This window comes from Choloepus didactylus, chromosome 6 (assembly GCF_015220235.1).
Source record: "Choloepus didactylus isolate mChoDid1 chromosome 6, mChoDid1.pri, whole genome shotgun sequence".
Classification (NCBI taxonomy): Eukaryota; Metazoa; Chordata; class Mammalia; order Pilosa; family Megalonychidae; genus Choloepus; species Choloepus didactylus.
In genome coordinates, this window is record NC_051312.1 from 102,545,676 (window position 1) to 102,572,301 (window position 26,626).

General features: G+C 35.1%; 1 protein-coding gene across 1 annotated transcript in view; it reads left to right on the plus strand.

Annotated features, from left to right (window-relative positions):
• Positions 1-26,626, plus strand: part of TMEM135 (transmembrane protein 135) — a 332,704-nt gene that overhangs the window by 144,009 nt on the left and 162,069 nt on the right. The window contains exon 5 of the mRNA XM_037841001.1: positions 10,097-10,162. Coding sequence (XP_037696929.1) covers positions 10,097-10,162 — 66 coding nt within the window. The remainder of the gene's footprint in view (positions 1-10,096; positions 10,163-26,626) is intronic.

Consider the following 26,626-nt stretch of genomic DNA (forward strand, 5'->3'; position numbering starts at 1 on the left):
AGGCTCACAGTCTGCTCAAATGATGGCTGAATGGGGCTTTGTTAATTCACACTGCTCCACCTTCCCAGCTCTGGGACATTCAGCTGAGGTTGCAGGGAAGGCTAATGTCCACGCCCAGTTTTGTGATGTGTGCCTGTTATTTGAAGCACTTCCGTTACACTGGGTTGTCTGGGGCAGCTCTGGGCTATGGGGCTGGCAATGGGCAGGAGTGTTTCCTGTCCACCAGGATGGTGGCTGTGAGCGGACACCCCCCTTTTCTTGGGAAGTTGTGTTGTTTAGTGAATTTTCTCAGCCACTGGATTATTTCCTTTTGTCTCAGAGCTCTCTTAGTTCTGCTCTTGACTTGATGTGCCCAAATTGCAATTCTTTGAAGCTTTCTGTATTGGGCTTCTTAGAGTAATTGTTTTAGAAAAAGAAAAAAGGATTTAAGAAAAAAAAAAAAAAAAAAAAAAAAGGCCCACCACAGAGATCTAATGGGTTATTGAAATGCTAATAGACAAAGCAACCAGGGCCATTAAGGAAAGGTCCACAGGGCAGAGAGATCAGCTTTGCTTCGGGATTTGCATATGCGCCTCAAGGCCTGAGCTCCGCCCTTCCCCTTTCTGTGATCACCAGAACTCCAAAAATCCTCTGCTTTTATTTTGGAGTTTTTCGTGTTGTTTTTTTTCTATGCCTGTCTCCTCTCTGCTGGGCTGGCTGCTCTCAGAGTCTCTGGTGTCTGGTCTCAGTCTATCTATGGTTGGAGTTTGAATCAGTAGAATGAGTTTCCGATAAGAGCAGCCACTGCAGTTGTCCCTTCTCCTTCCCGGAGCTGACAGCCCCTCCTCCCCCGGGACTGAGCCTGGCAGGGAGGGGCGCGGGTCCCCTGGCCGCAAAAACTTACAGATTTCGCTGATCTCAGCAGTTCCACGTTTTCATGAGTGTTGTATGAAGTATGCCCAAAGACAGATTGCTCTGTGGTGTCCAGTCCACGCAGTTCCTGGCTTTTTACCTACTTTCCTGGAGGAGTAACTAAAACTTACAGCTCACCAGTCTGCCATCTTGCCCCTCCTCACCCGACATTCCTTTTTTTTTTTTAAATTTTTATCTTCATAAAGAAGAAAGGCAGCTGGTGCTTAAATACTCAGTATTTAAATATTTTTATTCTACGGCCAGGATTAACAGCTGGAGAATGAATTTTGCATATGATTTCTAAAGTTTTTTTTTTTTAAAGAAATATTCTTAAAATAATGTACATATTCTATTTTTATGGCTTTCCTGCTAAGAATTTTGGAATAAATAAATGGCCGTACAGCATAATGTGCTAATTCTGGTTGACTCTTGTTTTATATAGTACATTTTTATTTGCCAGTAATTAAAGTGGTGGCTAATTTTTAAGGTAGAGTTAGAAGTCTCCATTTTCCTTTGAGACAGTAATAGTAGGAAGACTATCTGTCATCTATTAAGCACTTAAAATTTTTCTTGAATTATGTACCATTATTATCCTTATTTTTCTGATAAAGAAATTGAGCTCCAAAAAGTGAAATTACTCGCCTGAGATCACATATGTTATAAATGGTAAAGTTAGAATTTGAACGAGGAAGTCCGTTTCTAAAACCTGCTTTCTTAAGCTGTGTAATATATTGTTCCATATTGTACAGAGTGGTGGGAATACATAAATTAAAAGATACAATTTATGCCCTCCAGGACCTCATTGTTTAGTTGGGGAACCAGAACAATAAAGTTAGTCATAAAGCAGAAGTAAGTACTCTTTATAATAATGATTCTTTGACATAGAATTTTATGTTTTTCATATTCATGGCTGTGATTAAGGCTCATTCACCTTTTGGTGTTTGATTAATCCATTCCATATTTTTACATTTGGAAAATCAGAATTAGTATTTATCAAACATCTTTTCATCTTAAGACATGCTGTCTTAAAATAGACCTTGGATTCCTTATTTTGCATTTATCTAGCTCTTCACAGAACATTTTCACATGTTAATCCCTTCAATGACCACCACAACAACACAGGTTGCTATTAACAGTCACCTTTTTACAGAGCAGATCAGAGCTTAGAGGGTATAAATGACCTGCGTAAGGTTGCCCAGGTAGTAAATAATGGAAATAAGATTAGAAATCCTGTAGGTTGCCTCATAAGAAATGTGTCTGCTAAATATGATATCTTTGGTATTTATGTGTATAAATTGTCTGTTAAATTAGCCCCTTTAAGTCTTTCTGTAATATGATGCTTTAAAGGTATTATAATACTTTATAAGGTAACAGTATATTAGGTGGATATTTCTTTTTGTTAATTTTATTTATTATGTGTTGATTTAATGAATTAAATAGTATTGGACTGTAAGAGCATGGGTCCTGTTGAATTTTGAGTATTTTCACTCTGGTTGTTACTCAAAATATTACTGCTTGTATTATAACAATTTATATTGTTCAAAAATTCAGTTTTAAATACATTTTATGTTTTAAAAGTAACAAAAATAGCCACTTTTATTTTTTTTATGTTTTAGTTTTATTAATAAACAGTACATGAGCATGGTGGAACATTAGAAAGTAAAGCAAAAGAACCACCCAGAGATTACTACTATTATCACCTTGGTGTATATCCTTCCAGATCATTTTTGATTTTCACGTATACACACAAAATACACAAGCATCCAGTCCAGAACTTTGCCTTTATTACGTCTATTTTTATGCCTCTTCTTTTATCTAACACCATTCTTAAAAATAGTCTCTCTTGATAAGCTATTTTTAAACAGGGATTTGTAGACAGTTTTGTTTTATTTTAAGTTTGCAGCAGATGTAGAAAATGTTGAATGAATCTTTTTTTAGCATTAATCACCTTAGTTGTATTCAAAACTCCAGAGGGAATTTCTAATCAATAATTTGCTGTTGGTAAATGTGAAAATTGCTGAGAATTAGTCCCATATCTCATTGTTTTTGCTACTTGTTAGTAGTTGTTTGGGTACAAGTAAATTAAAGGCAGTCTCTTTAATAGAGGTCAGAATAAAATTGCACACTTCATTGCTTTCCTATAGAAACAAAGTAAGCTTTGCTGAACCGAGAGAGCGCTCTGTTCCATTAGAATAAGACGTCTTTAGAAAGGTTGATAGGTAGAGCTGCTAAAATAAATCAGTTTAGTTGGAAAGAAAAGATTGAATTTGATATTCTTCCCCTGGAGAAGATATAGAAGAATTAGATCTTCAAACTGCCACAGGTTTGGGGGACATAGAAAGAAAGTAACTTGGTCTGGTTTTGAGAAATTGTTGCATACTTTATCCCAAGTGCTTGCTCCTCTGCTTATTCCTTTAGCCCCTCAAATATATTCAGTAACTAACCTGACCTACATAGGTTCTGTCAAAATTACATCACTTGATTAAATAGGGTTTAAAATGAAACCGGAAGATGGAAGATGTAATTTAATACCATATCATTAAGAATAGAAAAATTCAAGTATATTATTGGTGAGAAACTTTTTCTTTTATTAAAAATTTCTTTAAGTAGATATTTTAGTAGTTCTTTCAGCATCTAGTTTTACATGCTGTATGTAAAAATCTGTCTTAGTAAATAAATTTATTTATAATTTGTTTTTTGTTTGGGTATATGAACAACCTCTTCTTCTTCCCCATTAATGGCCTATTTTTCACTCAGTGAATTATATTCATATTGTTTTGTATTCACAAAACTGAATAGCCCTTGCCTTTAAAGATTTTGTGTTTTCAAACTTAGCATTTAGACACCAACTACCCCCTTCCCTCTTTTTGGTGTGTGTGTGTTTGTGTGTGTGTGTGTGTGTGTGTGTGTATGTTTGTGTGTAAGAATGTTCTAAAGATTGCTAGACCTCATTTTAAAAATGTTGGAAAAAAATTTTGCTTTCATTGATACATGCTATATTTTACAGAAAAGTTGAATAAAAAGGAGTTACCCTGTTGTCTGAGTTTCCCTTCTGCTAAAACAAATATATACAGTGGGTTGGCTTAAACAATGGGAATTTATTGGCATTGGTTTTCAGGTTAGGAAAAGTCCAAAATTGAGGCATCAGCAGGCAATGCTTTTTCCCAAAGACAGCAGTGTTCTGGAGTTGGGTGCAAGTGATCCTTGGTCATTGGCTTTTCTGTCACATGGCAATACACATAGCAATGTCTTCTTTCTCCTCCAGGTTCCATTGACTTCCAGCTTCTTCCCATAGTTTTTTCCATGTCTGAATTTCATTCTGCTTATAAAGTACTCTAGTAATCCAGATTAAACCCCAAACTGATTCATATGGGCCACAGTTTACTGAAGTAACACCTTCAAGAGAACTTATTTACAATTGGTCCACACCCACTAGAATGCAGACCAAGACCAAAAACATGTCCAAACTGGGGTACAAAATTCAATCCACTACAATTGTTAATCCTGCCCTCGTATTCCCTCACTCACTTTGCCTTGACAATTCCTAAACCACGAATCTCTCTACTCTTCTAACCACATAACCATGTAGATTTGCAACAAAAAAAAACTTTAGGATTTCTAACCTTAGTGGGACTTTTATTACCACTTGACACTTCTATGTTCCCTTTCCTTATGCTTTCCTTCTGCATATATTACATACTCTCTCCCCTCTCCTTAAGTTGGTATCTTTGTTGGCCTGAGAAGATTATCCTGCCTCCTAATTTAGGTGGTGGGAGGTGGGGGTGGGGAGAGGGAAAAAGAGGAAGGGAGGGAGGGACAGGTTGGGTGATAGGAAGATCTGCCTTTCATTTCTCTGTCTCACCCACCAGCTTTCCTATATTTGTACCTTGCCCGTTTAACCAGGGCTAGCAGATTGCTATGTGTGCTCTTAATCCTATTTCCTACAGGAGCCTTCCTCAGTGTCCATTTTCCCTCCTGTATCTTTAACTTTTTCTACCTTACTATTCTTCTTAGCTATTAAAAATTGTTTAAATCTCTTTTTTTCCTAAAAAATATCCTGTTAATCAATTTTCTCTTAACTCTGCTGCTTTTTCTTGCAACAAGTCATTCTCATTCCTTACCTTTATTGTCAAACTTTTTGAAAGAGTTTACTTTCATGGTTTGACATTATATCCTGTCAGTCCTCAGCTATATTCTTATATGTACCACTATTAAAATTGTAAACTATTTGACTTTTCTGCAAAATTGGACATTATTTATTATTTCTTTAAAAGTTAAAAAGAATTTTAATAAAAGATTTACATGTAGTTACTTTAAGCAGTCAAATAGTATTCTGCAAGACTAACAGAAAAACAGTAGTACACTGTTCCACCTCTTTGAACATCTGATTTCCACAACTGAGAGGCAAACACTTGCAACTCTTTCTTTATTTTTTCTGTTTACTTCTTTTTTCTAAACTGCATAGCTTATACTGGCATTTTTGAGTAAATTTTATACTTTCTACTATGGAAAATGGAAATGTGGTTTTCTTATACTCTGGGAGGGAGGTGGGGGGAGGTGAGGATTCTCCTAATATGGTAATACATATATTTTGGTTACAATGGTATTTAATGTTTACCATATTCAAATTTTGTAACTGTTATTCATAATTGAGCCATAGTAGCAACTTTTCTTGCTGCGTTTTGTTTTTTCATAGTTAATAATTGCCTCACCTTTTTAAAAATGTAGTTTTATTGATATATATTCACACACCATATAAACCATCCAAAGTATATAATCACTGACTCACAGTATGATCACATAGTTGTGCATACAACCCCATGATCAATGTTAGAACATTTTCATTAGTCCAGAAAAGAAATAAAAAGAAAAAAGAAAACTTAAATCCTCCCATACTGCTTAGCCCCCTCCCCCCATTATTGACCCATAGTATTGGTGTAGTACATTTGTTACTGTTGATGAAAGAGTATTAAAATATTACTGTTAACTATAATCCATATTTTGTAATAGGTCCTTTTTCCCCCATGTACTCCTTTATTAACTCCCTGTAATAGTGTCGTACGTTTGTTCTAGTTCATGAAAGAACTTTTTAATATTTGTATAGTTAATCATGGGCGTTGTCCACCCCAAAATTCACTTGTGTTATAAATATCCATTTTTTAACCTCCAACTTTCCTTCTAGTGACATACATTACTCTAAACTTCCCCTTTCCCCTTCCCATCACATTCACACACCATTCAGCACTGTTAAATGTCCTGCCTCACTTTTTTTTTTTTTTATTAAATTCAGTTTTATTGAAGTACATTCACACACCATACAATCATCCATGGTATACAACCCACTGTCCACAGTATGGTAACATAGTTATGTGCTCATCACCACAATCTATCTTTGAACATTTTCCTTACATCAGAAAAAAACAGAACAAGAATAAAAAATAAAAGTGAAAAAAGAACACCCAGATCATCCCCCCATCCCACCCCATTTGTCCTTTAGTTTTTATCCCCATTTTCCTACTCATCCATATACTAGATAAAGGGGGTGTGATCCACAGGGTCTTCACAATCACACTGTCCCCCCTTGTAATCTACATTATTATATAATTGTCTTCAGGAGTCCAGACTGCTGGGTTGGAGTTTGGTAGTTTCAGGTATGTACTTCTAGCCTGCCTCACTTTTTATTTGCTTAGTTTTCTTTCTTTTTTTTTTAAATGTTTATTTTTTTTCCAGGGAGATTTATTCATCTGGGAGTCACGTCCCTTGGGGTGGGGTGGGGAGTGAGGGGGAGGTTAATGAATTGGGCTTGTATTTGCTTAGTTTTCTTTGTACCTATCACTATCTCAGTTCCTAACTTTGTGACAGATTTTAAAACTGTTCTCACTATTTTCAAAGACATCCAGTATTTTATCAATTACATTTTTCCTCTTTGGAGTCAACTCATTTGGATAACTTTGTCATCCTGGTCCAGTTTGGTCTGATTGTTTGGGACTGCTCTTTGCCTCTCTCCTTTGTTGGATACCCTGTCTTCTGGTATTCTGATTTACTCTGTATTTTCCTGATTGTGTCTTTCTGAGAAAGAGTGCCTGGGAGGTAGTTATTTTTAGATCTTTCATATCTGTAGATGTTTTTATTCTATTTTTACACTTGGTTGAGACTGTTATGTAGAATTCTATGTTGGAAATTACTTTTCTCTGAAGTTTTTAAGGTGTTAGTCTATTTTCTTTTAGTTGCAAGTATTGTTGTTGAGAAGTCCAGGGATGTTCTGATTACTGATGCTTTGCATAATGAAATTTCATTATGACGGCTTAATATGGGTCTTTTTAAAAATTAATTTTGCTGAATTATCAGCAAAATTCATGTCCTTGTGTTGGTAATTTTCTAGTGTAATTTTCTATCCTTTACTCTAGTTCTTTGTCTTTCTGTTCTACTTCCTTAAAGAGATCTCAACTTTATCTGTAATTTTTTTTATTAAATTTGGAGTTTGCTGTTAAATTTTCCAAGATCTCCTTCAGTTCTCTAGAATGTTCCATTTCTCATAACATCTGATTCTTTTTTCACAGTTGTGTGTTATTTTTTTAAAAAAAGTTTTTATTTTCCCATTGTTATTGTTATTTGTTGTCTCTTTCTCTTTCATGTTGGAGGTGTTCCTTAAATGTTTAATGATTCTTGCTTATCTTTTTATTTAAAGGTAAGTCTCGTAAAGTTTATAGGAAGCTCTGTGTGCTTTGAGTCAAGTATCTTCTCCCGCTATTTCAATGTATGATCCCCAAATGTTCGTATCTTGTAGGTCTTTTTCTCTAGGGCTCATTTGGTTTCCTAGAAAGGGATCTTCTAATCACCTGACTTGGGAATGGGAGAGAGGTTAGAATATAAATATGGGTCCATTGTTTTTCGATCCCAACATCGAAAGAAAGAGTGGGTGGACAGTTGGGAGTGCATTAGGTACATTTTGACTTAATCTTCTATAATCAGTATGGCATCTCACCCTGCCCTCAACTGTGTCTGGAGTCCATAGTTCTCCTGTCTCTCTGGCTTATCCCCTCCATAGGTCCTTCTCTTAGTATGGGATATTGTCAGCTGCCTGCCTGGGTGGGCAGGCAAAGAGAGAGGGATCTGACAACTTTTAAATTGCCTATCAGCCAGATCACTGGTATGCAGTTTTATCTGCACCCTGACCTACTAGTACCTTTCTACTGATGCTTCCAATTACTAAGATTCTGATGAACAATTGGTATACTTTATAACTGGTCTTCCCACTTTGTAGTTAGTTGTTATAGCTACTTCTGTACTGCTAAGTCTATTATCTCTTCTCCATGTCCCCAAATTTTGTTCATGGCTTTTGCTTGCTATTAGCTTTCTTATTTTTCTATTTTTTTCTTTGTGGTTTATACCCTTTTAGTTCCTTCAGCCATTTTTTGTAGTGTTTTCTGGAGGAAGTGGAGATAAGTATACACGTTCAGTGTAGTATGTTTAACCAAAGGCTTTTCTGCACCCTAAAATTCAGTACTCATGACTTCTAATATACTGTTGTTCTGGAATTCCTTATAATTCTTTTATTACCAGTAAGTCTTTCCTGCTACATCCTCTTCTTTTATCTTTCTCTTTAAACATTGTTGTTCCCTAGCCTTTTTTTCTTCTCTTTCTTTTCACCTTTCTTAGTTGGTCTCATCTACCTCTCTGACTGCACTCAACTCTTGATATACTACTGACACTCACATGGTATCTATGGTTCTGACCTAAATATTCTGATGTCCAGTTCCATAATATATTTTGAACATTTGTTTCATAAAATCCTCTGCATACCTCAGTTTCCTTGACCTTTGTCTAGTTTCCCCTCCCTCGTATGCTTTGTATTTCTTTAGATGTACATTCAGTTTTTAAATGTAAAATTCTCTGATGTTCTTAGTTCATAAATCAGTGCTCACAATTTATGTTTAGTAGTGCATCCTTTGAACTCCATTTTTTATTATTGCAGGTTAGGAATGAATTCCTCTTATGCCAGATTAAAAAATATAAGCACATATCGAACAGATGAACATGCACCCTCTCTTACCTCATCTCAGCCATACTCTCATGCAGTCTGTTTCTGTCAGCATGGACATGCCAGGCATGATCCTACTTCCAGACCTTTGTCTTCTTGCCCCTTCTAACCACAACTCCCAGCCTCCAATTTTTAAATTAGTTGATACAGAATTAATCTCTCTTAAAATGGTTCTTGGCAAGTAGAAGATATTTAGTTAAGTGTCAACTGTTATTGTCATTATCACTGTAATATTTGCGTGGGTTGCTCACTTTCTCATTTCATTTAGGTTTCTGCTCAAATTATTGTTTCTTAAAAGAGACCATTCCTTGATTTACTATATTTAAAATATCCCCTTCTTCCTGGTTATTCTACAGATACTTACCCTATTTTGTTTTTATTTATTCCATATATCATCACTTTTGTTTATTTGTGTTCTTGTTTACTCCCATCCTCCCCCAGAATATAAACTTCTTAAGAAAGGAACTTTGTCTTATTCACTCCATCTCTGATTCCTTCAATGTGCCCTTTACAGTGTGTAGGAAATGTTGTTGAATAAATGAATAAATGCTGTACTAGCAAATCACTTAATCTCCTTTGCTTTCTTTGCATTACACTGTGCTACACTGTGACAATTGACTTTTATACACCACTAAGCTATCTTTTACTAGGGCCTAAACTTCTTGGCTGTTGCCAGATTGGTAGCTTTGAAACAACAAAAACTCTTTTGGGGTGTTATTTAATAAATGATCCCACTGACTTCATCTTCTGTCTATGTTTCTTTAGTAGTCAGGTGATTTGAACTGAACTCATATGGAAATCACAAATCAGAATAAATAAATTCTGAAGTGTATCCAAGTACTAAATTTTCATTTAATTTTTGTTCATCAAACTAAGGTTTACACTTATCTAAGTGAACTAATTTGAAACCATAGTCCTCAAAGAATACAACATATCAGTATTGTTTTGAAACTATTTACTTTGAGCTCTTGATAACTTTAAAGGGAGTCTGGAAATATTTCTTGAGTATAATTTAGAGCTTTCACCTCATATTATGCCTTGTTAGTGCATCTCTAAAAGTTTCTGGAAATATAATAATAACGGATTTTTTTTTCTTTACAGTTTTGGGGTGGCATGTAGAGTACAGATTATAAATTATATATATTTTGAATTTTTTATTTACAGGCCACAGAAACACTATTCAGAATGGGTGTAGCAAGAGGAACCATCACAACATTAAGAAATGGAGAAGTAAGATGAGAATTTTGATATAATTATTACTTCTTAAATCATAGTTACAGATTTTAAAATATAAAACATGTTGAATTCAAGGTTGCTTTTCTGTAAAAAATTTATAAATACCTTAATACTGATGCACATAATATTGGATGTACTTGAAGTACAAATCTATTTTAATTCACAGTCATATTGGAAACAGATCTTGGGTTGAAAATAATTTGCTGAGCCTTTTAATCTTTCAATTAACAATTTTTTTTTTACTCTTAAAATGACATCTTATTTTAGTAATAACTTCTGCAAATATATTCTTTAATAAAAAATAACCTTCTCCTTTTCCCTTTCGTTCTACTCTATTTTATACAGATCTGATACTTATTTCTTAGGATAAAGTAATTTGAAATGTCCACACCACAGACCTAAAGAGATAAAGCGAGAAATGGAGTTAATTTGTTTTTTGTTGTAGTTGAGATTCAGTGAAGATGCAGATTCTAAGTTTGACTTTTAAAAATGCTCCTACCAATTCTTAAAAAAATAGTTTCTACCAGCTGAAATAAATTTCCATTCCAAAATTATTACTAGCCTGATTACCACTCTGTCTGCCTTTTCTTTATTCACTCCTTGTCTAACGCACTTTTAGGTTGTAGATGAATGTACTGTCACATTGCCATGTTCCTTTTTCTATTCTACCAGCAAATACTTGAAGAAAATAAGATGTGCTTCCTATTCTGGGATTAAGTTCTATGTAATTTAATGTAACATGTATAACTCAGTAACCTAGATACTTATATAGTGGGAGTTTGGGAGTGAGAGAATTTTTAAGGAGTTAAGTGGAGCTGTATTAGTATATGGTTATAAATGTGATTGGTTGATACATTTGTTCATTAGCCCAAAATGTGCAGTCAGTTGGAAAGCATATACTCATCACTGTTTAATTGTGTATTGGCAAACCACTTTGGTATTAATTTGTAAAGTATATTTTGTCTATAAAGAAAGAATTCATTTATCTCTTTGTAATCTCAATAAACTGAAGTATGTGGTGCCATTTTGAGAAAACATTCCTATTAATAAGGTCATACATATTTATCTGCCTAGAATGGCTCAAAATGAATTTCAGATTTTAACAATTACCTATGTATTTTCTTATGGGGGGCGGCCATAGACTTTTTAAACTTTATCTTGTGTTACAAGAGGGTTGGGGGAAATGTATGCAAGACAGTTTTATAAGTAATCATCTGAGCATGGCAATACATGTTGATATGTACATCTTTTACTTACTGGAGAGAAAGTCATTAAAGTAGCTGGCTTTTGATACATTTCTCTCTGAATTACTGGAAATAGCTCCAATGCATCAATCTCATTAACAGGTGTTAAAGTTAGGCAAATTTTTAAGCACTCTCTGACCTTCAGTTTCTAAAATGAGGTTAATATGGTAAGATGCACATGTTCTTCATTTTAAGATCTCTGAAAATGGAATATACCTTCTAATCAATGGCATCTCATAGTCACCATCTACCAGTTTTCATATTTTAACACCTCTTAAACTTGGATTTTTTTCTTATAATTCTGTGATACTTTAGAGTTGATGAAATATGATAATATTGTATGGTTTAAAAAATACAGACTGACATATAGTAAAAACTCAGTAAATGGTAGCTAGGACAGGCCATGAATTAGTTTTAATTTAATTATTTGACTTAAGTAGCGAATTAAGACAAAATAAAACAAAGATATCATTGAATATGTATATGTATAAGTGACAGATTTTGGGAGATGGTTGGCTAAATGCTATGGAAATAGATGGTATAATATAATTCCTGCCTTTAGAGGAGGTTATTCTCTGATGGAGGAAACAATTGTGTCACTAACTGGAAAAAAAATCTGGGAGAGAGTGGAAATGCTTCCTTTAGTTTGGGTCTGGAGGTAACTAGTATCAAGATTCCATTTGGAATGTGCTAGATTTATACTCTATTTTAATATCAGGGCAATAGTGAGAATCCTATTTGGAGTAAAAGATAAACTTAAAGGTTAATGATTTAATAAATTATTTTAAACAAGCTGAAATCACCGTATTTATAGTGTTGGAAAATTTATGATATGCTATGTGAAGACAGTGGCAAGGAATTTTCTTGTCCGAGGATATTTTAAAATTTGTACATAATTGTGAATAATTAGCAGCTGATAAGAGCTCTGGGATGTATTATGTTATGATAATTGTTTAAAGTTGAGAGTGGTGATGATTGTACAACAAAGTGTACAAAGATAATGTAAGAAACTGACCATTTGTCTTGGGATAGAATATTATAGATTAAGTGAAGTTACGAACCCACTACTTTAATAAATCAAGCCCTCGACAGGGTTGTAAATAGGAGGCTGGGCCCTCCTATAATTATGCCTAAGAGGCACCTCCAGGGACCCTCTTTTGTTGCACAGATGTGGCCTTTCTCTCTCTGGGAAAAAAAAAAAATGTGCTAACCTATTAATGCAAAATGTTCTGTTATGCAGGGATTACAGATAATCTCATTACAGTAATACCAGGTAGGAGGAATAAGGCTTGGCATATCCAAATTGTAAAAATATCAGTCTTGAAATAAGCTTATCAGGATGCATAACACTGAAATTTGCATGTCCACCCTTCGCTCTGTCAAATCCCACATTTTGACTCCCTATTTGACATTTCTGCTTGGATGTTTTAAGAAATTTTGAGACTAGAAAATAGTTCCACACTTTGAAAGTAACAAGATAATTTTTGAAGGAGTTTGAAATTTATAGATTGTAATGAATCATTGTAGGTTTTAAATAGGGTTCTTCTTTAATCCTCATCACAACTCTGCAAGTGCAAAATTATTATGCTCATTTTATTGATAACTGAGGCTCAGAGAAGTTAAATATTTTTCTTTTGATCAAACAGCTAGGAAATGAAAGTGCCAGGATTTGAACCTCAGTCTGACTCCAAATCGCATTCTATGATAACAATATATTCTCCTTCAGTGTAGTCATTACTTAGATAAGAGTTTTCTAATTATTCATTAGACAGTTGAAAATTTGCATAGTAGCTAAGGGCTGTGAGATTATGTAATCAGCACTGATTTTTTTTATGCATTCTAATTATCACTGTTAGCCTTTCATGTATGTAGAATAAAAGTGGCCTAAAATGATTAGAGAAAAATTACTGCCCCTTCACAATTCAGCTACCTCATTGGATGTTCAACACCATATTGATATTCTTTGTAAAGTCCTGTATTTGGAATAGGAGGATTTTTGTGTCTCGATAAATTACGTAAGCTAGAAAGCAGACTGTGTCAGTTTGCTAAAGCTGACGAAGATGCGGTGTACCAGGAATGGACTGACTTTTTACAGTGGAGATTTATTAGTTTACAAGTTTACATTCTGAAGGTCATGAAATGTCCTAATTAAGCATCAACAGGACATTACCTCTTCCCCGATGACCGGCTAGGCGATCCTGAGCTCCTGTATCACACAGCCAGACACATGGTTAATCTGCTCCTCTCTCCCTTCTCTTGTGAGTTCATTGTTTCTAGCTTCTGGGTTCAGTGGCTTCCTCCCTGTTTTCGGTGCGTCCTCTTTTGCAGCTTCTGTCTCTCTTAGCTTCTCTGTCTTTTATCCTCTTATAAAGGATTCCAGTAAAGAATTGAGACTTACCTGGGGCATGCACCAACTGAAATCTAATCAAAAGGTCCCACCAATAATAGGTCTCTACCCACAGGAGTGGATTAAGAGAACATGATTTTTTCTGGTGTACACACAGCTTCAAACCATTTTGAAGACCATTTTCTGGGGGTAGAATTTTTTTTTTTTTGCATGTTTCTCTGTTGAGGGGCTAACTTTAAAATACTCACGGTCAAATTAATAGTTATTGAATATGCTTGGTTCAAAAAATGATATTTTTGTAAGTTCTTCAGGAAAGGTATGATCCTGTCCTCTCTTGCCTTCCGGGAGTTTCAATGTATAGGATGAAAAAATATACGCTGTTAAAGATAAAGTTACTCTCTTAAATTTATGTATTTTTAAAATCGTACCCTGTTATTTTACATAACTGGAGACCAGAGTAAGCCAGAAACTGGGGTTCTGATTATTTATTTATTTTTTTTGCATTCATTTTTATTGAGATATGTTCACATACCATGCAGTCATACAAAGCGTACATTCATTTGTTCACAGTACCATTATATAGTTGTGCATTCATCCCCAAAATTAATTTTTGAACATTTTCATTACCACACACACAAAAATAATAAGAATAAAAATTAAAGTGAAAAAGAACAATTAGAGTAAAAAAGAACACTGGGTGCCTTTTGTTTTTTTTTTTTGCCCCCATTTTTCTACTCATCCATACACCTAGATAAAGGAGGTGTGATCCACAAGGTCTTCACAATCACACTGTCACCCCTTGTAATCTACATTATTATATAATGTCTCAGGAGTCCAGACTGCTGGGTTGGAGTTTGATAGTTTCAGGTATTTACTTCTAGCTATTCCAGTACATTAAAACCTAAAAAGTGTTATCTATATAGTGCATAAGAATGTCCACCAGAGTGACCTCTCAACTCCATTTGGAATCTCTCAGCACTGAAACTTTGTTTCATTTCATTTCACATCCCCCATTTGGTCAAGAAGATGTTCTCCATCCCACGATGCCGGGTCTAGATTCCTCCCCAGGAGTCATATTCCACGTTACCAGGGAGATTTACTCCCCTTGGTGACATTTGATCATTCTTAATCCAAAATTTTGAAAGGGAACAAAGTTTAGCAGTTCTATACCATAGTAAGACACCCAGGATGTCAAATGCAAGATTTTGATTAAATTCTTTACCTTCTGTGTATCTACTGACACCGTATATCCAGTTCTTAAGGTAATGTCAGGGAGTCGCCAAAAAGAGCATGTAATGAACAAGTTAAGTAACTTTCATTAGCCAATGAGTTGATTCACTTATTGTGGCTTTCTTATTTTTTTAAAAATTTTATTAATTTCAAAAATGTCAGGCATATCTATTTTCATTTATTCAAATAAGTTTAAATTTTCATATCCATCTGTTTACATTTGGGATTTTGGAGAGAATCATGAATGGAAGGAGAAATAAACCCTTCTTGAGTATTCAACAACTGTTTATTGAACACCTTTTATGTTCCCAGCATTGTTCTAGATGCTTGGGAACCATCAGTGAACAGAATAGGCTAATATCCTTGCTCTGGGGGAGTTTATGTTATAGCCCATTAATAGCTTGTGTTGTAAATATGGAAGAAAATAAAAGCAAAGCAACTAAAAGCAGTAATTACAATGTTAAAGCTTCAGTGAAAAGTATAAGCAAGTGTATAGTTTACAAGTACAAGTAATTTAATGAAGGACAAAAGAACAAATTAGCATACAGTTAAGTTAGTTCTGAATATTTCTTAAAGGAGGTACATCTTAAACTGAGATTTGAGGAAATTTATGAGCATTATTGAAGGAGACAAGATCAAGGCATTGCTCCTTAAGGGGGAATGTTATGAAAAGAGGCAGTGTTAAGGAAAGGTGCTGCAGACAGGGGAAGTTTTTTTTTTTCCTAGAATTAGAAAGGAAAGGAGAGAAGAGTGTCATGTTGAAGGGAAGTGGCATTTGTTGAGTGCCTATTATATGTTCCAGTCATTTTATAATTATTCATCTCATTTCTACATCAAAACAACTTTCCATTATAGATACTTGTAGTGTTTTCTGGGGAAACAGAACCAACCGGAGATAACTGTAATAGTATGAGATTTTACAAAGTGTCTCATGCAACTGTAGGGATGCACTAGTCCAAATTCTGTAGGGCAGGCTGCAAGCTGATACTCCAATGAAGGTCTTCAGTGAATTCCTCAGGAAGGCTGGCTGGCTGAAGTAAGATGAAAGTTCTCTCTTCTGACTGCTGAAGTCCTCACCTCCCTCTTAAACACCTTCTACTGTTTAGATTAAACATATCTCATTGCGGAAGACACCCCTCTTAGCTGAGTGTAGATGTAATCGGCCATAGATGCAATCAACATAGTGATGGTTTAAGTCCACGAAATCTCCTTGCAGCAACACATAGGCCAGTGCTTGCTTGACCAGACAACCAGGCACTATCATCTGGCCTAGTTGACAGATGAACGTAACCTTCACAGTACTCTTTTCACTGTTTTTTTTTTTTTCAGATGAGAAAATGAGGTTCAGAAAAGAATAATGTTTATCCCATTTCTCTCAGAATTTACAATGTGAGTGCTTAAGGTATTGATTAAGCAGGTGGTAGAATCAAGAATTGATACTCATTCTCCCTCCAGGCAGAGTAGCAAACCTTGTGTGGTGGAAAGAGCACTAGTCTGCACGTCGGTAGCCCTGGGTTCTCTTTCTGGCTTCACTATTCATTTGACCTTGGGCAATTTATTTTAGACTCTATGTCAGAAATTGAGTTGATTTAGATGGTCTTTAAGGTCCTATACAGCTTTAACATTTTCTACTTCTAGGTAGCTTTATATATTGTTTCTCCTTAGGCATTTAAAGTCATGGTTCTCAACCTTGGCTGTGCATCAGAATTGCCCATTGAACTTTGTGAAACTATGGTTGTTTGGGCCTTAATCCCAAAGACTTTGTTCACTAGTCTAGCCTGGGGCTCTAATATCCATATTTTTAGAAATGCTCATTGCTATTAATGCTTACCCACTGTTGTAAACCACTGTTTTAGAAAGTGTTTTGCAATCTTTTTTTTCCTTTGAATTCAAGAAATGTACAATTTGAGTAAGACCAAACAGGTAAAGAAATAGCCAAGAAACTTAATATGCATTTAAAGATTTTTGTATATGAAGTATAGACTAGCATGGCTTGTTGCTTTGTTGGCAAGGTAGATGTGGGATTTGACCCCATTACCTATTTTGGTACATAGTATTAGGTATTTTGCATGATTTATTAGACTGAAAACCTTTTCAGCTTTCTAGAGGCATGCTTTAAATAAACAATATAGAAAATTCAGTTCTACGGTTATTACTGTATTGAAGGTAAGAGCTCTTTGTTATGCATTTCTGTTTCTTCAGACTTAGCACGTTTGGCACATATGTGGGTCTCGGTATATTTCTGATGAATTAGTAATATATCACTTTGATTTAATCAACTTTAAGATAAATATAAGTATAAATATAAACATCTTTATAGATGTACATGTATAAATATAAATACTGGTGCTGTATTATTTCAAAATCATGAATCTTATAATATACTGGATAGTGGTGTTTTTTAACATTAAATTTTTTCATGAGTTGAAGATCAATTGAAGAGTCTGAAATTTACATTTTTGATATTTAATCTTATTCACAAAGTTGGTTGATTATTAACATATTAAGTATTTCCAATAATGTTGAAATAATGTTAAAAATTAGTGTTTTCAGTTTAATTTATATAATTGTTTTCTTTCTTCGTGTTTTGAATGCTAATTCTCAATACAAAGAAATCTAGAAGTATACTCTTCATTTAATGCATACATTTATATTTTTAAAATTGCATCTTTTTTTCTTAATTAAATATTTCTGTCATTGTTTTTATTGTTCTTCTAATACTTCTTCAGGAGAAACATAAGTCTTTAATTGGCAAAGATTTAATATTTCACATAGTGAAGTCTGTGAGATCTGGGACCTCGTAGAATGCCAGTAATGAGTGGCTTGTAAAATTCAATTAAATGAGCAAATATTTATTGAGAGTGTCTTAAAGGCATTGTGACACATGGCACTGGAATCAGAACTATTGTCCCTCACCTTCTCTTCTCCCCTGAGTATTTATTGAGTGTCATGCACTATCCTAGGTGCTGGGGATTTAACTGTAAATGAAAGCAGTATGGTTTCTTCTGTCAGGAAGCTTGTAGTTTGGTGGCTGGGTCTATAACCTGCCACTTGGGGTCTTGCCCCATTCAGTGTCTTCTTCTGTAAATAGGGATAAAAGCAAACATCTCCTCCATTGCTTCATGAGAAATAAATGAGATAATGTGCATGAGGCAACTAGTATAATGTCTGGCCCCAAATAAGCCTATACTAAATGATAACTATTTTTTATTTAATTGAATATGACAAAGTGTTTTCTATGTGTAAGAGTGAGTATATGGAGATCTCTGGGTTATGGTTATTTTTAACAGTGTGAACTGAGAGTTGGTGATAGAAGGTGACAGAATTTAGATATTTTTGATCCATGGCTGTATTAATAGCAGTACTAATGGTGCTTTTGAATTTTCTCTTCCTTTCATTGCAACTCATATTAAGTCAGGTCAACATGTATTGCCAGTGTCGTCTGCTGTCTAGTGCTGATATCTCGGAGATATAGAATATGTGTTTAGTTTCAAACTTGCTGGGTACTACTTAACCAAATTCTGCTAATGACAGAAAATACTTAGCAGGAGGAAGTGCATGATAGAAAAACGGACATATGCAACCAAACATGAGTCCTAGTAGCAAAAAAAGTCATGCTTAGTGAAAACTTAGTTTTTCTGATAATTCCAAGTCTTAGATGGACAGAAGTCTCACTGAAAATGGCAGGACTCTGACTCTGAAATATACTCTTTGTTAGCTTTATTAACTTCCTCCCAAATCCCTATGTCATTTAAGAAAAATAAATTTTGAACATCTAGAATGTTCCATAATGATTTTTCAAGTCTATTCTTTTTTTCTTCTAGGGGTGATTTCCAAATTGGATGCTCACTGATAAGTTACACAAATAATCAATTAGAATTTAGCCCTTGAAAAATTACTAACTATAGTGTTTTTCTTCTCAAGCAGCAGCTAAAAACACAGTTTAAAAAAACAAAAACAAAACATTGGGGAAATGGATAGCAACCAGAGAGGGTAAGAAGAAATAAGTATGAAGGAGCATCTAGAGAGAGAAGAAAAGGATTAAGGCCTGGAGAATATTTATAACAAACAAGGTATACACAAGAAAGTCCCAAACCTATCGCCAGTATCACAAGAAGAAATGAGTTTTTGGTTGCAGAAAGTTTGAGATAACTGAAGGGGTTGGTTATCATTTCAGGGTGATTAAATATTAAAAGAGGCTTCCATGGATGTTGTGGGATTGCTATCCTAATATTAAAAAGTTGCGTTACTAATAGTGTTCAATCTAGATAGTATAGATTTTGAACTGCCAAAGACAGGAGACTGGTCTAAATAACATCTTGATGTTTTATTTCAGTTCTCAATTCCAGCATGTTATATTTTGGCAGGCACTTAGAAAACTTGGCATCCATGCCAGAATCGTGTGGTAAAACATTGAATTTCATGACTTGTATTTTATTTTTGTGGGGATACTTTATTTTTGTCACTAAATCTTCTCTAAATAGCTCAAGTTTTGTGCTGTGGCATTATTTCATACTCCTGGTTAAAGGAGTTTATTTGGAAAATTCTGGTGCAAAGTAGGTCAAGGGTTAAACTGAGGTTTTAAAAATATTAGATCACAATGTATAAGCTTGGTGGCCTTGTCTATACCAACTCTGTATGTGCCTTCCTAAACTTAGATAATTGTCATCCAAAATTCCCTTATTTTATTCATAGAGTAACTGCTTTTGATTTAAGTATAATAATAAATGTGCCATAATTTTGTCATCCAATAAAACAGTCAATATCTAGACAATATCTGCCTATAGTTGGAGCACTTAGGTTTTATTTTTCAAAAACTGGAAGGGTTCTTAGGATAACATAAGTTTGTTTTGATCCTAATAGGAAGAGTTTTAGGCCAGGAAAGCTATTATTTCCACATGGGTAAGGCCAGTCCCTATTATCTTACCCCTTATACCAACTGCCCACTAAACTTAAATTTGTCTTCCTGATTGTAGAGCTAAATGTGGTTCACTCCATTAGAAAATACAGGTTTTATTTTAAAAACGATGTCTTCGGATACATAGAAAATATTTCTTTGTATGAAGTATACCCAAAAAAATTTGGAATATTATATTGGGGTGAGTTTAACAGGAAGTAATTTAAACCTTTTGAATTACCAAAGAAATTTAATTTTATACACATACATTTGTCAAGTATAATTCTTACTATTTTGTTTGTACATACTTTTTTCTTTCTTTGTTGACTCTTGGCCATGTTCTAAATAGGTGATTTTGCTGTGTTTGAGGAGGATTGTAGGATGTAGCAGGTCAGAAAAGAGAGGATGTGTATTTAATGATGAAGAGAAGTTATTGTTTTCAGATAGGAGATTGTATGAATTCCCACACACCCCAGAAATGAAGAGGATTGAAGTGCGTGGAAGCAATTGTTAAGATAAAACGCTTGAAGAGTGAAATGGTTTGACAAAACACTTAATGGTTTGGTAACTTTTGCTGTAGCAGTTTCAGTCTAATTGTTTCAGTCTAATGTGAGGTCACAGCTATATATAGTGGGGTGAGGAGAAATGGATGGGGGTGGTGAGGAAGAAAACTTTCATACGATTCCCTTTTTTTCAGGAGGGTGGCTTCAAGAAGAGAATTAAAGGACAAGAGCAAGAGGGGAAAGCACAAGAGTTGGAAAAAAATGAATCACATACATATTGTCCCTTATTGTTTGAAGTATAGCTTCAGCCAGTCCTAATGCAAAGTTGTCTTCAATGTAATATGCATGGTAACTGTCCTTTTGATATAATGTACAATAATGGACTCTAAGGTCATTGAACTGAAAGAACATTTAAAAGGTAGAATCAGAATTGATCTGAGGGCCGATAGGGCATTGGCTACCACTAACTGCCTCAAGGTAAAGCACTTTACCATTTGTTCTCCTTTCTTCTTAAAATCTTTTTCATTAAAATGTTAATGTGGCTATAATCCATCCTGCTGTGTGAGAATCCTAACCTAATTTCCAGGGCTAAATTTTGGCAGTGTTCTCCCATATATCTAATGGAGTGCTTTCATGACCACTGAAATCCTTCCCTCTCATATTTTCTTCAGTGATTGTGGCATTTAATATGTATTTGTTGTACCTGGTGTGAGTAAGGAATAATGAAGAAATAACTGATTATTACAACTTTTCAAATGCATCTGTGATCTTAGAGAATTATTGATCAGATTTGATTTTTCTTTTAATAGTTTTATTGAGGTATAATTGATATACCATACCTTGCTCTATTGAAAGTGTACAATTCGATGATTTTTAGTACATTTAAAAAGTTGTACAACCATCACAAGAATCTAGTTTTAGATGATTTCTGTCACCATAAAAAACGCCCTTTGCTGTCAATTTTCACTCCTACTCCCAGCCCCAGGAATCCATTCATCTTTCTGTCTCTGTATATTTACATTTTTTAAAAATTTCATGTACATTGCATATGATGAAGTCTTTTCTGTATTAGAGTGTGTTTGTGGATTGGGGTTGTTTATCATTGTGAACTGAAAGTTATCACTTTACTCTGACAGCTGTATTGATAGAGTGCTATTGGTACTTTTGATTTATCTCTTGAAATTAAACAATGTGTTTTTTTGTATCTGACTGTTCATCTAGCATGTTTTTGAGATCCATCCATGTTATAGCATGTATCAGTAGGTTTTTCCTTTTCAAAACTGAATAGTATTCCAAGGGATTACATTTTGTTTTTTCCTTCCCCAGTAAATGGACATTTGGATTGTTTCTACTTTTCAGCTATTATGAATAATACTGTGCCTTTGTCAAGAAATAATTGACCTTAATATCAGGATTTGTTTCTGGACAAGACAGGATTCTTCTGTTTTGCTAGGATGGATTAGAGCTAAAAATTCTGTTCAGAATACATAAAGCAACTATCTAAAGATTCTGAAGAGTAAATAATAGCAAGAGGATTGGAGAGGGTGATCAAAACTGGAAGTGTGACTGATACTGGCCAGTTTCCTGATCCCCATCTCCCCCTTTATCTATAATAGACTCTGGGGCATCTATTCTGGAACTGTACAACAAGTACAGATGGAAAAAGTTCCAGGAGAAGCCCTCTCTTCCTCTTATAGTCAGGAGACTAGAAAGGAGGGCCCTGCTTGAAGGAGCCTGTAGGAAGAATCACCATTTGTGTGTGTGTGTGTACGTGTGTGTGTGTTTTACTTTTTGGTATCAATCTTCTGGTGTAACCCTAGGTAGACTCCAGTCATGTGGTTGTCTTCTGCAGTGGTGGTGGTGGTGGTGGCTGTTGTGGCTAATGCAGGCATCTAAAACTCTGAAAATAATCCTTCTCCTTGACCAGAGAAATTGGGAAAAGGAGCCTCTGTGGTCCAAAGAGTGTGGGGAGAATCACTGTTGGTTTTTGCTCTATTTTCTTTTTCTTCATTTCACCCCTGAAGCAGTTTTAGTTGCTGGAAGTGTGCGACAATGTGGGGAGGCAAAAACCCTGACTTTGCATCCAGAGGACCAAGGAAAGAGACCCTCGGAGACAGAGAATATGGGGAAAATCATGGAGAGGAAATGAAGGTAGAGAAAAAGATGTCCTAAATCTATGTACAAAGTCCTAGCTTACTCAGAGTTGAACATGTGTGGAACTTATTGGAGGAAGCATAATAAAGGCTTTGAGAACTGAACCATGGTGTCGACCATTGTCTTTGTCCTCGGATTGGCCATTAGTTGGTGCATTTAGGGCAGACTGAATAGCACTGAAAAGACCTGGGAAACTAAATTGACATTGAAACAGCTCACAGAAAGCAGTTTGAACCTAAAAGAGTTGTTTTTTAAAACAACAATGTTTGAAATTAAGTTGGATTTTCAATCTGGAGGTGGAGTGGAGGTCAGGTGTGACACAATGGGAAACTGAAACCATAATGCATGAGAGAAGATAGTTTATTACCCAAGTTTCCAGAGAGAGAGAGGGGTGCCATGAGAGGTCAGTAGGAAGTATGATTGGCTCAGATGGCTGTTTCAGTTTGCTAAAGCTGCTGGAATGCAGTATACCAGAAATGGGTTGGCTTTTAACAATGGGATTTATTAAGTTACAAGTTACAATTCTAAGGCCATGAAAATGTCCAAACTAAGGCATCAACAAGAGGATACCCTCTCTGAAGAAAGGCTGCTGGCATCCGGGATTTCTCTGTCACATGGGAAGGCACAAGGTGATGTTTGCTGGTCCTTCTCTCCTGGGTTCTGGTTTCATTGGCTCCCTCTCTCAGCTCCTGTGGGTTCTTCTTGCTTCTCTGGTTGTTTCTCATCTCTTTGCCCTCTCTTTCTGTGTTTCTGCCTTTTATCTTCTCAGAAAGGGCTCCAGTAAAGGAGTATGACCCACCTTGAATTGGGTGGGTCATATCCCAATTGAAACAACCTACCAAAAGTCCCATCCACAGTAGGTTTCCACCCACAAGAAGGGATTAAAGGAACATGGTGTTTTCTGGGGTCCATAACAGTTACAAACCAGCACAGTGGCTTAACCACTGTGGGGAGAACACAAGTAGAGCAGAGGGAACTGTGAGTTTGTTCCCTTTTTGTGGTCCAGGGGTAGAGATTAGATTTCTTGTGGGGATCAAGGATTGGTTAGTTTATAGCAAGCATGCATGAAAAGGGAGAGTGACTGGGGATCCGAAGTCTGTGGGGATGGTTGGCTGCTTATTTGGGACCGGCTGTGGATTTTGTGGTCTGAGTGGTGGCTGCAGATACGAGTTTGAGCTCTGGGGGAGTTTATTCCCAGGGCAAGAAAGCTGTTCATTAACTAGGCCAAAGTCAGAATTGAGGCAAGTGGCTTAGCCAAAGTAAGATAGATGCTGAGACAGCACACAGAACTTTTGATAGTTAGGACAAACAACAGCAAAATGTCAATTCTCCAGACAACCAAAATCTTTCTTAATACAATATTCAAAGCCTCTAGGATACAATCCAAAGTTATTTGACTCAATATATTAATATACAGGGAAAATTTAACCAGTCCTAGGGAAAACAATGATTAACAGATGCCAACCTTGAGATGACCCAAATATTGGATTACAAGACAAAATCGTTAGAGCAGTTGTTATAATCTTGCTCTGTTAAGTCAGGGAGGACACTTTGAAATGAATGGAAAGATTTGAAGTTCTCAGCAAAGAAATAGAAACTATTAAAAAAATTAGAAAATTAAAATAATTAAAACATTATTAAATATTAAAAAACCTAATTGAAATAACTATTGAACCCATGTTCAATAGCATAAAAGAGATGATAGAGGAAAGAATCAGTTGAGGACAGATCAATAGAAATTGTACAATCTGAGCAATAAAGAAAAAAATGATTGAAAAAAATAACTACAGATCTTCAGAGACCTGTGGGAAAATACCAAATATCTAACATTTGTGTCATAAAAGTCCTAGAGAACAGGACAAAGAGATTGGTATAGAAAAAAAATATTTGGAGGAATAATGGCTGAAAACTTCCCAAATTTGGTGAAATAGATACATTTTTAGATTTGTGAAGTGCACTGAATCCCAAATGGCTAAATACTGTATGATTCCATTTATATGACATTTTGCAAAATCCAGAACTATAGGGATGGAGAACAAATCAGTGGTTGCCATAGGTTGGAGGTGAAGGGAAGGGTTGACTACAAAAGTTGAATAGTCTGAGGGAATTTGGAGGGTTGATGAAATTGTTCTATGTCATGATAGCTGTGGAATATGGGTCTGTGCAATTTTTTCAAAACCTATAGAACTGTACACTGTAAAGAGCAAATTTTATTGTATCTAAATTAACAAATTGAAAAGTAATGGTTAAAACTAAACAAATTATACTGGAAGACAGTACTATTCAGAAAACTCTGGTACTTACTGCCCCTGGGCTGTTAAGGATTTCCTTGTCTTAGTCTACCAGAGCTGCTATGACAAATACCACACAGTAGGTTGGCTTAAACTAACAAGCGTTTATTATCTCAAGATGTTGGCAAGGCCATGCTTTCTACCAGGTGTGGTAGTGTTTTGGTGTTGGCTTGCCACCATCTTTTGGGCTCCTTGGCTTGCATATCTGTCACTGTCACATGGTCTCCTGCTCTGACTTCTTGTAACTTCTGACTGACTAGGTACAAATTTCTTCTCTTTATAAGGCCTCTAGTCATACCGAGTAAGGCCCCTGATCTAGATTGGCCACACCTTAATGAAAAGTAACATCTTAAGAGATCCTGTTTACAAATAGAGCCATACCCACAGGAAGGTAGATTAAGATTTGAGCATGTCTTTTGTGGAGTACATAATTCAATCCCCAGCAAGGATTAAGTAACATCATTAAGAGAGCTCGTTCTAAAGATTCTTTAGGAGAACTGAATCCTTGCACTCTGGATTTATGTATGAGAGTACCTTTTTTGTTTATCTTTCCATGCAAACTTGTTTAGTAAGTTTACATGCCAAAATGAAATGTATATGTGTTTGATATTTCATATGAATAGTAGATGTATATAGTGTACATTGTGTGACCTACATGCTATGTCTTGTCTTTTTTTTTTTTTTCATTCTATACTCAAAAAGGAGAAAAATAAACCAAAGTGTTCTCTTGTCTGTATGTTTGCTTAAGTTTCTTTTTTTTTGTGAGTTTTCTTGGGGACTTGTCCTTGATGATTTGAAAGCAAGGTGGATTAGTTGTAGAATTACAAAGTAAATAAAAATTCACAGTAAGTGATCTTTTAGCTTCTGATTTTATAGCTCTGAGAACTACCTTTCTTTCTCTATGTCTGAATTTCATTCTGCTTATAAAGTACTCTAGCAATAGGATTAAGACCCATCCTGATTGAGGTGGGCCGTACCTTCTTAACTGAAGTAACCTCATCAAAGGTCCTACTTAGAATGGGTTCACACCCACAGGAATGGATTAAATTTAAGAACATGTTTTTCTGGGGTATATACAGCTCTAAACCACTATAACAAGTATGTCTCAGAATTTAGAAATAACGTGGTTTTAAGTCTCTTTTAATTTATTGTTTTCCTTCTCTTTTGTTTTCCTTTGCAGTTTATTTGGTGAAGAAACCAGATTGTTTATACTGTTATACTTCCTCTTATAAACTATTGTTTACCCTTAGGTACAGTTTATATAGGAAAAGCAAGATAAATGCTTGATTCTTTCCTTTATTGATTTTCAAACAAATGAGTTAGTTCCCTAGTTTTTTCCAGAGATGATCAATGATGATTTTTGTTTTCCCTTTTATAATTATAAGTTCATAGATTTAAATATATATGATGTGTTTTAGCCCTTTGAAATTATTACTTTTGTTCATGCTCACATTGTCCCATTTTTGGCTATGATTGGCTCTTTAAGTTGCGCATTAGGTCTTCCTTGTTATGACTCTTGTAGTCTTTGATTGCTTCTTTGCTTTCTGGTTTGACAAAATATTTTGGGCCCCTCTTACATATTTCATACTTCAGATGGGGATTCATCCATTTCTCCAAGGAGCCATGCTTCCTTTAAGTCAGAAATGGTCTTTACAGATTACAGTCTGAGTTTTAGGGTACTCATTGCTACTAGTTTAGTTATTGTTTTTAGGCATTTTTTTTGTGGATAGAGAAAGGAAATAATGGTTTTTAAAAAGATAAAATACATTTTGAGTTCTTACTGATATTTCTA